The sequence below is a fragment of the Chrysochloris asiatica genome, unplaced genomic scaffold, assembly GCF_000296735.1.
Source record: "Chrysochloris asiatica unplaced genomic scaffold, ChrAsi1.0 scaffold00351, whole genome shotgun sequence".
NCBI lineage: Eukaryota > Metazoa > Chordata > Mammalia > Afrosoricida > Chrysochloridae > Chrysochloris > Chrysochloris asiatica.
This window is the reverse complement of record NW_006408869.1, coordinates 1,298,241-1,312,030: the sequence shown is the minus strand read 5'-3', so window position 1 is coordinate 1,312,030 and position 13,790 is coordinate 1,298,241. Positions and strand designations below refer to the sequence as shown.

General features: G+C 39.2%; 1 protein-coding gene across 2 annotated transcripts in view; it reads right to left on the bottom strand.

The window, feature by feature from the left end:
- Positions 1-11,431, bottom strand: part of NCAM2 (neural cell adhesion molecule 2) — an 834,023-nt gene extending 822,592 nt beyond the window's left edge. The window contains exon 1 of one of the 2 annotated variants that reach the window (XM_006876060.1): positions 11,111-11,431. In XM_006876060.1, coding sequence (XP_006876122.1) covers positions 11,111-11,165 — 55 coding nt within the window. In that variant the 5' untranslated portion in view covers positions 11,166-11,431. The remainder of the gene's footprint in view (positions 1-11,110) is intronic. The other variant, XM_006876061.1, reaches the window with a different exon arrangement.
- Positions 11,432-13,790: the final 2,359 nt, after the last annotated feature.

Here is a 13,790-nt window from a genome sequence, read left to right as displayed (position 1 = left end):
AGGGTTTCCGAGGGTGTAAATCTTTACGGGAGTAGAAAGCCTCATCTTTCTCCCGCGGAGCGGCTGGTAGTTTCGAACCGCTGACCTTAAGGTTATATATATATGTTGAGGATAAAGACATGAGTTATAAAATACTAGAACTGAGTCTTAAAGCAATGAATTGCAAGGTTGATGGTTCAAACTCACCACCCGCTCCTCGGAAATCCTATACAGAGTTACTATGAGTCGGAACCAACTTGAGAGCGCTTAACAACAACAAATGTACATGCTGGCTCTAGGTCTGAGTATTACTGTACAATGGTGAGCAATGAGGATGAGACAGAGAAAAGACTTGTGCATAAAAATAGAAAACTATCAACAGCTCTAAGTGAGGGATTCCCAAATTATTCAAATGAAATGTAGATCTCTAATTTAACAACTTGGGTCCCACAGTACAGTTAAAAAGTAACCTTGAAGATACTAAATATTAGATTATTTGTACAGTATTAAGAAATTATTTTCGAGAATTGCTTCATGAATATGAGTTTCACACAATGAGGGGTTTCCTAAAGTTTGTGGGAAAATGGAATGAAAAGATAATGGAATTTTCCATGAGATTCTGGAAACCTGCTGGTATATTTACATAAAGCCAGAGACAATTTAATAGGAAAATATGTTGGATTAGGTATAAAGTAAAAATATTTACATCAAGGCCTAGCCCTGCTGTTATTAAAGTGTATCTTTTTGGTTAAATAATTTCACTTCTTTGAGTTTCATTTTCTTCTTTTCTACAATAGGAATATTATCTACTTTCCAGAATAGCTGTGAGAATTCAAATAGGTTGTATAGAGATGACTTAGTGATTTGGAGCACTCTTGCAGCACTGGAGGGTAAGCATTGAACTGCTAACACAAAGGTTGATAATTCAAACCCTCCAGTCACCTTGTGGGAGAAAAATGAGGTTTCCTACTTCCTTTAAATATTTATGGCTTTGGAAACTCTATATAGGATCGCTAAGCATCAGAATTGACTCCAAGATAGTGAATTTTGCTTTTTTTTTTTTTTAAAGGTGGCTATAAATGTGTTTTTCCAACTAAAGTGTTTCAGAGTGTGAGATACAGACATTTCAATATATTAAATTAAAGTTCAATATGCAAATTAAATGGATTTAATTAAATATATGAAACATAAATCTAACTTTGATAATTCAAAAACGTGAACTAATGTAAAATTATACTAGCATCAACAATAGAATAAAAAGAAAACAGGAAACCAAGTGCCTTCTAGTTAAATATAACTCATAGTGATCATGAAGACAGCCACATCATTGTCCTACAGACTGGTTAGTGGGTTTGAAACACAGACCTTTTGGTTACCAACCAGTGTTGCTACTATAACTACTATGCCACTAGGACTCCTCCTAGATTTTCTTTACTTTTTGGAAAGCTTGCCTTTGATCACTTAAAAAGTACTGAACTGAGAAAATCATGTATGCACCAACACATATTCTATATTATACAACACATAATTCTATTTACTGATGATTTATAAGGTAACATATGTCAAAAAAGACATTACCAACTGTAGCAAAGGAGACTTAATGACAATATATCAAAATTTTTAGATGCTCTTGGGTCACTGGAATACATATCATCTACAAAGTATACCTCATACTTCTATGCAAATTGTATACTCTCAATCTATCAAATGTGATTTTATCTACATTAAGTATGATAATGAGGCCCAGAACCATATCTTGGTATAGAGTTCCACTGCCATGTAGTCAATTTCAATTAATAGTGACTCTATAAGACACAGTAGAACTACCCTATAGGGTTTCCAAGACTGTAAATCTTTACGGGAGCAGACTGCTACATCTTTTTTTCTTCGACTAGATGGGAGTTCAAATCATAGATCTTTCTCTTAGTAGTCTAATGCTTTAACTATTGAACTTTAACCACCAGGGATGTTTTAGTATAGTGAATTGCTGTTGTTAAGTGCCACTGAGTCAGTTCTAACTCATAGTGACCCTGTATAATGTTTCCAAGGAGCAAATGGTAAGCTTGAACCACTGACCTTGCAGTTCAAATTGACCTTGCAGTCCAGCGCATTAACCCACAGCACCACACCGCACTAAAAATAGTAGTTTCTTCCTCGTATCTACAACTTTAATAGACATTTTTTTTCAACTCTATATTATCCATCCTAAAATTCTTAGTTTTTTTTTTTTTTAGCTTTTTGGGATTCATTCCCCCCCAGCCCCTCAGGAATAAAAAGAAGGAAAAGAAACTATAATCGATAAAATTTTCTAAACAACAAATACAGAGTAAAAGCAAATTTTGCCTTACTGCTTGAGATTATACTCAAAATTTCAGGGAGATACTAAACATAATATTTGGCATGTAAATGGTAATAGAATAACAGAATATGTTTGTTTGTTTTTTTAAGCATAGACCAGACTCAGAAGAAATTATAAATTTGTTGTTAATATTTCTATCTAATATTATAATCACACAAGTATGAAAGTCTTTTTTCTGATCAAATAATGGCTCACAAAGATTAACACAAAATCATCAACTTCAGTTTTGCTTCAAAGTCTTTTTGATTTCCATCCCCAACAATATTTCCATAATTGAGTCCAACATCTCACTTTCCCAAAGTCAGGGCTCCATTAAACTTGCTTATGTCTGTCCTCTGAGTATTTTCCTTTCATAAAATGTATTCACACTTTTTCCCTCTCTGTGCTATTTTCCACATTAAATCTAATCATGTTGAAACCTCGGCCTCACTGAGTGATGAGCTAGTGTCCTGGTTAAGAAGCTATGCTTTGGAAATGCCATGAATTCATTTCTTGTTTACTAAAGTAATTGAGCTTAGACAGTTATTTAAACTCTCTATGCTTCATAGTCTTCTAGCATAAAAAAGGCCTAATAATAAGATAATAATTAGAGAAATGTGCATCTTAAAGGACTTGAAAAGTGCTTACAACAGATCCTGGCACTTGGTAATCTCTCAACATTTTTTAGCTCTTCTCCTAATATCAAACTCCTAAGAACTTATCTAAGGGGCCCTGGTAGTATAGTGGGATATGAGTTGGGCTGCTAACCACAAGGTCAGCAGTTCGAATCCACCAACAGCTCCATGGGAGAAAGGTGAGGCTTTGTGCTCCTGTAGATTTACAGCATCAGGAACCATATACAGTGTTTCTATGAGTTGGTGTGACTTGATGGCACTTAACCTCCATCACTAAGAACTTATTTAGCATATGTGATTTTTAGTTAACAAAATCATTTATTTTGTCAATTTCATAGCATTTTGTGGAATAGCTACTAATCTCTCATATACTTATTTGGCTTTTTAAAATCTGTATTGTTTGTCTTCTGAACTATAAACCCTGAATGCTAAGCACCACCACCCCTGCCCATAAAAATAAATAAATAAAACACTGCCATCAAGTTTATTCTGACTCATTGTTGTTGTTAAGTACTGTGGAGTTGATTCCCACTCATAGTGACCTACACAGGGTTTCTGAGGCTGTAAATCTTTATGGGAGCAGAACACCTCATCTTTCTCTTATGGAACTGCTGGTAGTTTTGAATTGCCAACCTTGAGGTTAGCAACCCAATTCGTAACCACTACGCTACCAGAGCTCCTATTCTGTCTCATAGTCACCTTATTTATATATAGGGTTTTCAAGACTGTAATCTGTGAGAGCAGTCTGAGTAATATTTCTCCCAAGACTTGATGACACCAAGAACTTACTTAGACCATTTGATTTTTTAATTAACAATTTCATTATTTTGTCAATATTACAGCATTTTGTTGAACAGTTATTAATCTCTCATATGCTTATTTGACTTTTAAAATCTATATTGTTTATCTTCTCAACTATAAACCTTGAAAGGTAAGTACCACTATTCCCCATGAAAAACTGCTGTCAAGTTGATTCCAACTTATAGTGACCCTATTTATATACAGCATTTCCAAGACTGCAAATATTGGGACAGACAGACTAATACTTTTCCCAAGGAACGGATGGTGGGTTTGATTCTCTGACCTTGTCATTAGCAATCCATTGCTTATCCTACAGTGTCAGGTGAAACTGAAAATAGTGTGGTTTCCTGGTGTTTTCATGTGGGACAAAGCACTGGACCACAAGGTCTGTTTGAACCACAAGGTCGGTGGTTCAAACTCATGAGCACCTCCTTGGAAACCCTACACAGGGTCACCATGAGTAAGAACCAACTGACGACACTTAATAACAACAACAGGATAAACACCAGACTACAAGGTCGGTTTGAACCACAACATTGACAGTTCAAACTCACTAGCTGTTCCTTTGAAACACTGCACAGGATTGCTAAGAGTCGGAATCAACAAGACAGCACTTAACAACAACAACAACAATAACAAAACAACAACCACCAGTGTTATGGTTGGAGTCCTGGTGTGGCACTATAGGATAAACACTAGAACTCAAGGTCAGTTTGAACTTCAAGGTTGTTGTTGTTGGTTGCTATAAATCAGAACTGACTCCATGGCACTTAACAACAACAGTGTCATTGTTATAAATGATGTCCTCTGGAGTTGCTCATCAAACAACCTATGTTAGTGCCTAATAATATCGCCTAAGGAGTTGTCAGAATCCTGGTGTGGATCTGTGGGTTAAATACAGGACTGTTAACCACAAAATTGGCAGTTCAAAATCACCAGCTGCTCCTGGCACTGGACTGATGAACCAGCAGCTGCTCCTTGAAAACCCTATACAGGGTCGCTATGGGTCGGAATCTACTCGACAGCACTTATCAACAACAACAACATGCCCCAGGCACCTCATTGTTTTTGTTGTTGTTAATTGCCATAGTGTCTGGTGCATTGAGGACATTTAATAAATGCTTGGTTAATGAGTAAATGATGAGTTAATCACCTCATCAATGAATTATATCATTTTGTTACCTCAATAGATTCGCCCCCCCCCCCCCCCCCCCCCACGCAAGATTTACAGCCTCGGAAACCCTGTATATGGTCGCTATGAATCGGAACCGACTACATGGCACATAACAGCAACAAACAAAGGAGTCCTGGTGTGGTGCTGTGGGTTAATGCGCCAGACTGCAAAGCCATTTGAACTGCAAGGTAAAGGTTCAAACTCAATAGCTGCTTCTCACAAAACCTGTGCAGGTGTTTCCTGTATGTTTTCCGCTATGGGTTGGAATCGACTCGACGGCACTTTACAACAATAATCAAAGAAAGGTTTAGATTTTTTTTTTTAATTGGGTAAAAGACAAGTTTTTAAACCATAGGAAGATTTATCAGTATCCAAAGGATACTGAAAAAAATGTAAAAATGTCAAGCATAGTAGAGTTGGTATTTCATAAGGTGTTTACCTGTATCTATTACAATTGCTTTTCAAGCTAGTATAGCAAGGCCAACCAATTTATATATATAATTGTTTTTCAAATAAGAAAATAGTGGTTTCTAGAGATTGTATAGCTTTTTCAAGGTCAAGAGATTATTTGTCGTAGGGCAAAATATCATAGTTTTTTAACCCCAAATTTAATGTTCTTTCCCCCTTCCTTACTAGTTCAAATAGATGAAATTCAGCCTAAAACATTTTTATCTGATGCCTGACCTGAAAAATTTCAAACTCTTATCTGTTACTTGTAAATACTCTCATTTCCCACATCATCCCTCCTTAATTCCAGGCAAGTTTATTTCATTACATCACAGGTTTTTAAAATATTATGTACTGTTTGGGAAAATGATTAAGTAAATATGTGACATTAGGCATGTTCATAGCTATTTCCAATCTGCCTCATTATTATAACAATTACCATGAGCTGTGGTAGCTAGTGGTTATGGGTTGAGCTGCTAATCTCAGTCAGCAGTTCAAAACTACTACCGGTTCTATAGGAGAAAGATGAGACTTTCTGCTCCTGTAAAGATTTATAGCCTCGGCAATCCTTTTACAGGATGAGTTGGAAGCAACTCCACAGCACATAACCACCACCACCACCAATAGTTAAATGTTGTTATAATATTAAAAACAGGTGCCATGTTTAAGTATTTTTGTTTGCTGAAATATTAAAAATGCCTTGCTTCTATGAAGTGTAGGAATATTACATTTAATAAAAGCACTAGTTGCATCTTAAAGTTCTCATACCAAGCAATTTGGAAAATTAAAATTAATTTACAGTCTTTTAAATAGGCCTGTTCTCAATAATGGTTATGAATCGGGCTGTGAACCACAAGGTCAGCAGTTCAACACCACAGCTGTTCTGCGAAAGAAAGATGTGACTTTCTGCCCCTGTAAAGATTTACAGCCTCGGAAACCCTGTATAGGGTCTCTGTGAGTCGGAACCGACTCCACGGCCCATAACCACCACCACATTCTCAATAAGGAGTCCTGCAGGACAATGCACTGGACTGCAAGGTATGTCTGAACCACAAGGACTGTGGTTCAAACACACCAGCTGCTCCGTGGAGGTCCTATATAAGGTCACTATGAGTTGGAACTGATTTGAGAACACTTAACAACAATGGCAACAACAATCCTCAGTATAACTGGGAAAGAATAAAAGACAAAAAGAACTTAGAATGTAAGTCAATAAAACTTGAACAACAATGATATCCCCTTTCTAAGAGCATAGTGGTGGTGGCTGTGTGCCATGGAGTCGGTTCCGACTCATAGTGACCCTGTACAGGGTTTCCGAGGCTGTAAATCTTTATGGGAGCAGAACGCCTCATCTTTCTCCCGCGGAACAGCTGGTAGTTTCAAACTGCTGACCTTGAGGTTTGCAGCCCGATTCATAACCACTACGCTACCAGAGCTCCTTTTATAAGAGCATAAACATTACTAAATTAATTTTATATGCACCAACACCCGGAGGATTACTTTCATTTTAGACAGAAGAACAAAAAAAAAAAAAAACACACAAAGGCAATTCAGAACTGTTCTTCTACTTATCAAGCACTTTTCTTCATACTCTTAAAAGTTCACTGCTATGAGAGATGAACCTGAAAACAGATAAATTAAAATGATTTCCCAAATGTCAGAAGCCAGAAAAGGCCGCAAGACTAGTTCCAGGGCCTGAACATTGTCAATCCTGTCTCCACAGACACACTGCTCCCTCACAAGGAAACAGGCAAAAACAAATTACACTGTTTGGCTTGGTTACTAGCTTTGCTCTCAGTACCTCATTTCTCAATCCAATTACATACTAAGTCTATTTTTTAACAGAGGCCAATTTATTTACAAAATTATATGACATTTAACTTTCTTCCTATACTGAATGGGGTTCTTTTGTTCCATTAATTGCTCCTCTGGTAAGGCATTACCTCTGGGAGAACATTAGGCCCCTGTGTCATTGAATAGACTCATCAGACACCAGGGGCCCAACACCAACTTCCCTTATAGCTCTTTGAGCTCTGATTCGGCTTTATAAACTAATGTGAGAAAATGGTCTGCTTAATTCTTTTTACATATACCAAGGAAGAAAATCTGTGTTATTTTTTGACAACATAGATGTGCATAGCCTATCTTTTATAAGTGAAAATGAACATGCAATTAATTCAACACCAACCTTGCAAAAAGAGGTTGGCAATTAAGAATTAAAGTAGGCTTGATAGAAAAAGCCTTGTGAGAGAGTTTTAACAGTGTAACACCTTAAACAGAAGCTGGACTTGTGGCCATCTCTCTTGTCCATCAGACTAGTAGACACTAACACCTGTGCTCTATTTTTAGAACAAGCACTAATCTAAGGAACAATGACTTTACTAGAACTTCACCAGAAAGAATAACTGTAAGCAGATGCCCAGTTTAACTAATTAATTGAGTATTTCTCCCTCACCAGCCCTCTGATTTAGACTTAGGTAAGTGTTCTAACCATGTATGGTTGAACTGGATTGCAAGAGAGATGAATAGCTCTGTTCTCATGTTTTATAACAGCAGGATTTTTATATACTTGGGTATCTAGTAATAGATTCTTATTTATCATACTCTAGTATTATTTTTCAAAAGAAGAAAATGATTTAAAAATTAAGACAGCATCAGAAAATTACTCATCTGTACTGCACTTTGGGCGCCGAATTTTGCAAAGAGCCTACCATGAAATGGACTGTGAATCAGAGACTCAAATTATTACTTGAGATAAATATGATGACAGAGACTGTGGCCAAGTTCTGAATATTAAAGAAAAATAAAGGAAATTTACAGAATCATAGCATCTTCCTTTCATAGATTATTAAAGCCATACATGACAAATTCCAACCTTTCTTCATTACATATTAATTTTACAGTGGAAATGAGTCTTTAGAGTATTTTTGTTACAATTACAAAAAAAAATTTTTTTTAAAGGCGCTCACTACAGTAGAACAATAACATTGTGTTGAAAGCTAGAGTAGGACTATTAGACCTTGTTAGCTAATTATGGTATTGGCATCCACTTAAGTTAGTCAGTTTTTCACTTCTGTCATTTTCTCCTATTCAACTGCTGCAGTTCAAAACGTTTTGACTACTTAAAAGGGAATACATCATCGTTGCCTTTCCTCCGTCTAACTGCACACCACTTTCCAAAGCAATAGCTTCAATCATGCTTCATAAAATCCCTGCAAGTATATTGTTGGAAACATAAATCAGCAACCTGGGATTTTGGTATTTCTAAGGCAAGCCCTGGGATCACTGACTGGAGGCTTTTCCATGGCCCCATTTATAATAGAATAAACAAAATTATGAGGTACACTAGATCCATTATTTTCAAGCAGCTCCCAATGGTGTGTCTGATACTTGCTGCTGCATCCTTAATTAGAGAACAAAACACTGGCATACAGGAACTGGACTCCCAAGATCAGGACTGCTGGTTCCAGACATCTCTGACTTCATTAGGACACCGAGCAGAGAAGTATCCCATGTACCTTTTCACAAAAGCTAGGTGATATGCATCCCTCTGACATTCATCTAGCCCTGTCTGAATGACATGCATTTGGAAATTGTACTAGATAGAGATCCTCCTTAGAACGATGCTCTCCTTCTTCCCTTTTATTACAGTGAATATGGGCTCCCCATCAGGCATGCTTCTGTCTCAGATCCCCTCTTTATAACCATCTTGCATTTCCAATTACACTGTGTTCTTGATAATTAGTTGAATCACAAATTCAAATATATATAATAGATATAGACACATATTATAGGTTTTTTGGGTATACTATATAAATATACCTAAATATTTACACATTCTTAGATTTCTTTTATAGCCGCAAATTCCAACACACTTTAAGAGTCTGCACTGGTAAATTTCCAGATTTCTCAACTGAGACATTTTTCTTCTCCAAATCAGTTACAATGTAATCAAAAGTCTGCAAAAACTTGCTTTCTATTATGCCCCATCTTGCTCCACGCTATCTATATAGTTCCATAGTTTCAACTGTATTATAACTGCAATTTTCAGGGGTTGCTTCTTGGTATTCAAAAATACCTGTCTGTATTACAAATGAACAGTTAAACACAATTGGTAGCTCTCCAAAAATTTAAACAACATATCTGTAGTGAATAAGTGCTTTGCTATAATAGCCATTCAATTAACTGGCTGGGTTGACATTAGCTTCAGATGGGCATATTTGCAATTTTGCTAATACTGAAATATTGCACACTCTGTTATTAAGGGAAAATGAGCAGCACCTCACCAAGACACTTTACAAACTATGGCAATATCCCTGTTGTTTGCCTTCTCATTTCGGAATGTAAAATCGGCATCCAATCGTGTCTCATCAGCCAATAACAATATAGCTTTGAGGAGAAGGGAAAAGAAAGGAAGGCTTCACATCCAAAATGTCAAGCCCTGCTGAAGAATGATAGAAGGACTCAGTGAATGTGGAAAAGCAAAAAAAAAAAAAAAAAAAAAAAAAACACACCACCATTCTAGACATAAAAATGGAGCTCTACCACCCCCTGCTGGACGAAATGAGCAGCACAAACGATACTTTAAAAAAAAAAGCTTAGAATTTAATATAGTAGGAATACTTTAACTTGTCTTGTAATTTATTTTTTCTCCAAAAAATCCAACATCATGCCACATTAATAATATATAATATTCTTTGCAATCGTTACACATTACAAAATAACTGTCATTTTCTTTTCTTTTAAAGACTTCCACCAATGCATGTTTTAGTATTTTGTGTCTGCAATTAAATGTCCAAACTTGTCTGGACAATTACAAAGGCTTCCACTTATTATAAAAATATTTTATGCGTATGTGTTTCATATAAATAAAGGAAGAGAAATTAACCTCTATCTCTGTACAGATAAACAGAAGTAGCTTCCACAAATTGCCTCTCAGGTTATTCTACTAAGCGATTCTTTTTCTTTCTTTCTTTTTTCTTTTAGAGATACAAGCTCCAGTTTCCAACAACCAAAAAAAAAAAAAAAAAAAAAAACCCAACACAAAAACTTACACGTGTAATTGCAGTCTGATGTTATAAAATTATTCAACCTTGCTGTATTAGCAAGGGGAGGAGGCTAAAATGAATGACTGCAACACATCCCTAGTTTTATACGTTTGCTTTCTTAACACACAACATGCATGGCCCCTCTCTCAGTTTCCAACAGAAATAAGCCATCATCGATCACTTTCATGATCAGGAACTGAGGCATTAGGAAAGGGGAGGGAAAAAGAGTCTTCAAGAATCTTGTGCATACAACAGAGATATTTTACAAACGAAACGAGTTTGATGCTGATAGTTTTTGTGGCTTCTGTAAAACATCACCGTGCCCTTTACTACTGTAACCTCAGACATTTAACTGCTAATGCACACCAACATACTTATCAAATTTTTGATAATGAAAATCAGAGGAAAATAAAGGGGAGGGGAGCAGTTTGCCTCGATATCCTGCTCACCGATGCCACTCTCCAATTCTGTATTCTCTTCTTTTATTTAAGGGACTCGACAGAAATCGAGGTTATTTTTTACGAACAGCTAAAGGAAATGGTGAAAATAATAATAACAATAACAACAGCAATTTTAACTGTAACTTTAGTTTTCATGTAATTTTTGTCTCCTGTGCCTCCCTCCCTGCCCCATTTGCTTGGGTGGAAGGGGGAGGGAAAGTAAATTCAATAAAGCACCACACTCCTACCTTGCCCGCTACTGACAAGCAACCCGAGCAGGTAGAAGGAGAGGAAGAGGCTCATGTTCAAGACGTGACACTGGTGGACAGTCCCAAAGTTATTAAGTCCAGCCCTAGAAAGAAAACCTTCTGCGGCCACGACAGTCTCTGTTAGAACAGCCGCTGCTCTCGGGGTGCCCCAGCAGCTAGCAGCCAGCAGCCCGAGCGCTCCTCCTCGCAAAGTGACTGCAAGCTCCGCTCCTTGCCGCACTATATCCAGGCAGCGGCGGCGGCGGCGGCGGCGGCGGCAGAAGCAGCAGCAGCAGTAGCAGCAGCAGCGGCCGCCGCGGCGGCAGCACAGCCGAGCGGGAGGGAGGCGAGGGCGGGGGCGCGGGGAGGGAGGAGCAGACGAGGCGTATCCCTCCGCGCCGAACTGCGGTCGCTTTCCCGAGAGGCGCTCAGCCCCAGGATTCGTCCGCAGCAGAGCCCGGAGTCAAGTGTTCGGTCCCCGGTGCCTCCAGCTAGAGGCGCCACCGCAGTCGATCTGGTAGTAGCACACCCGCGAGCGATGGCGCCACACTCAGACTGCTGGCCATCCGCACGTTGCTGGGGGTCTCAGGGCTCGGGAGACAGCACCTCTGACCGCCTTCACCACCTCCAGCTAGTTAGGGGAAGCGGACCGTTTGGGCGATGCTGATGCAGCCAGCGGCTGCCCGGATCGCGCTTTAAGAGCGCCTGGACTTCACGGGAGCTCGGGCTCTGGGGGCGGGGCAGGGGTATTCTGTAGCTCCCATTTTTTTCTGGGGGATGAGGGGGAGGAAATCTCTGCCTCTTCCAGGACCTCCCTTTCACTCAAAGCTTCAGCAGGCTGGCACGTTCGGCGTAGCCTCTTCCCACTCTTTTCTCTGTGCTGCAGCAGAGGGGAAAGCGATTGTCCTCTAGTGTCTACATTGCTTGTCACCCTGAGCACCAGAGTCTAGGCAGAAAGCTGTCCACAGAATTTCTTTTCCAATTCGACCCACTGCTATTGCAAGCAGATACCTTAAGAACAGAGGAATTTGGGAAGGGGGCGAGTTGTAGAAGCTGCTCAAGACTCGGTTGTTAGCGAAGCCACTTGGCTGAGACCTTACACCTAAATAGCCAAAGCCATTGTCATTGAGTGGATGACTACTCATTGCGACCTTAGAGAAGTGTAAAAGAAGTCCTTTGCCATACTCAGCGGGCTCTTCCCTCAGACTCAAGCGTAGAGCACTGCCCAGGTCCCCGCGAGGGGTGCGGCTTGGGAAGTCCTGGAAATGTGCAAAGATGTGTTGCTCGGGGAGTGCCCCCGCCACATTACACCTTGCCCCCCACCGTCCCCAATGACCTGTGAGTATCATTGTAAATTGAAGCAATGAAGATATGGCGAGTACCCAAAACCAACTCTCTCCAGAAGGCTGGGGCATATCGTTATTGCTTCCGGAAAGGTAGGAAAAAGGTTTGTCTGGACAATGACAAATCTGTGACCAGCCAGAGAGGAAAAGAGGCAGAATCACAGGCCCTAGGGCCCTTACAGGTCGGCAGGGGTTAGAGCAACCAACTGGAGGAGACAATGGATCCTTTCTTCTGCGCATTCGTTCTGGCTCATCAGGGTGCTCAACTGACTCATCCCTAGACTCCGCGAGGAACTTGGCTGCAAATGCCCGTTTATTATCAGCGTAGAAGGAAATAGGAGGGAATAAGAATAGTGTAGAACTCAGAACTGATCTTCTGCTTAGGGTTTTGATGTTGAAATGGAGGTTTGCTTGCCTTTAGGGAGGGCAAAGGTAAGTGTAGACACAGCGTGCAAGTACAGGGGAGAAATTGTCTGACGTTTATGTTCCCCAGAAAGAACCGGTTTGTACAGAAGATTCACTTAATTGGCACCTTGGGAGAGGGTTATTGGAAAGAGTGGAGAGGGGGGAAAGGCATTTCTCTGAACACATGCCATTGTGCTTAAACCAATGGAGCGCTAACACCTAACAGCTTAAAATACTACCCTTCCCTCTAGATTTGATAAGATAATTTACTTAAGAAACTCCTTCATGGGTAAACTCTCCTTGCACTCGTTGCTAGTTCTTAGTTGCATCACTTGTATTTAAGTACTTAAGGTCTTGAAGCATTGGAGGGAGAATTCTCATCTTTCAGGGAGAAAACCCAGGTGGTCTATTCTATGGCAGCTAACAACAGTAAGTTCATGATCAGCTCTTTGCCAGAATGGTGGAAACAAACATTATAGAAATGAAAGACAATGACTGCCTGCTTTTCGCCATTTATTTCTTTCTCCAAGGGATTAAACACACACCAGTTAATCAGGCAAAGATTGACACTTTGGTCTTCCTCTTCATCATTAGAAGTTAAATTACTTTTGTCTCAGCCAGAGAAGAATTTGGTTGGCAGACTGTTAGTTACTTTGGCCATTAAGTCTTATGGGATGGGGTGGAGAGTAGAGACATAGCAAAAGTTTATTAGCCATTAACGAACATTCAGATTAGAGGCTATTTCCAAACTACTGTGTATATATGTGTGTGTATGCAAAAGATGAACGAACAAAGCATTGGTGTTCAGGAATATACAAAAGTAATGAAACTATTGATCCTGTCCTGGATTTGCTAATAGTTCAGGTCAGGTATAAACATGAAGTTTGCTTAGATGCACTAGGTTTTAGAAATGTCTGAGAATAAATGAAATA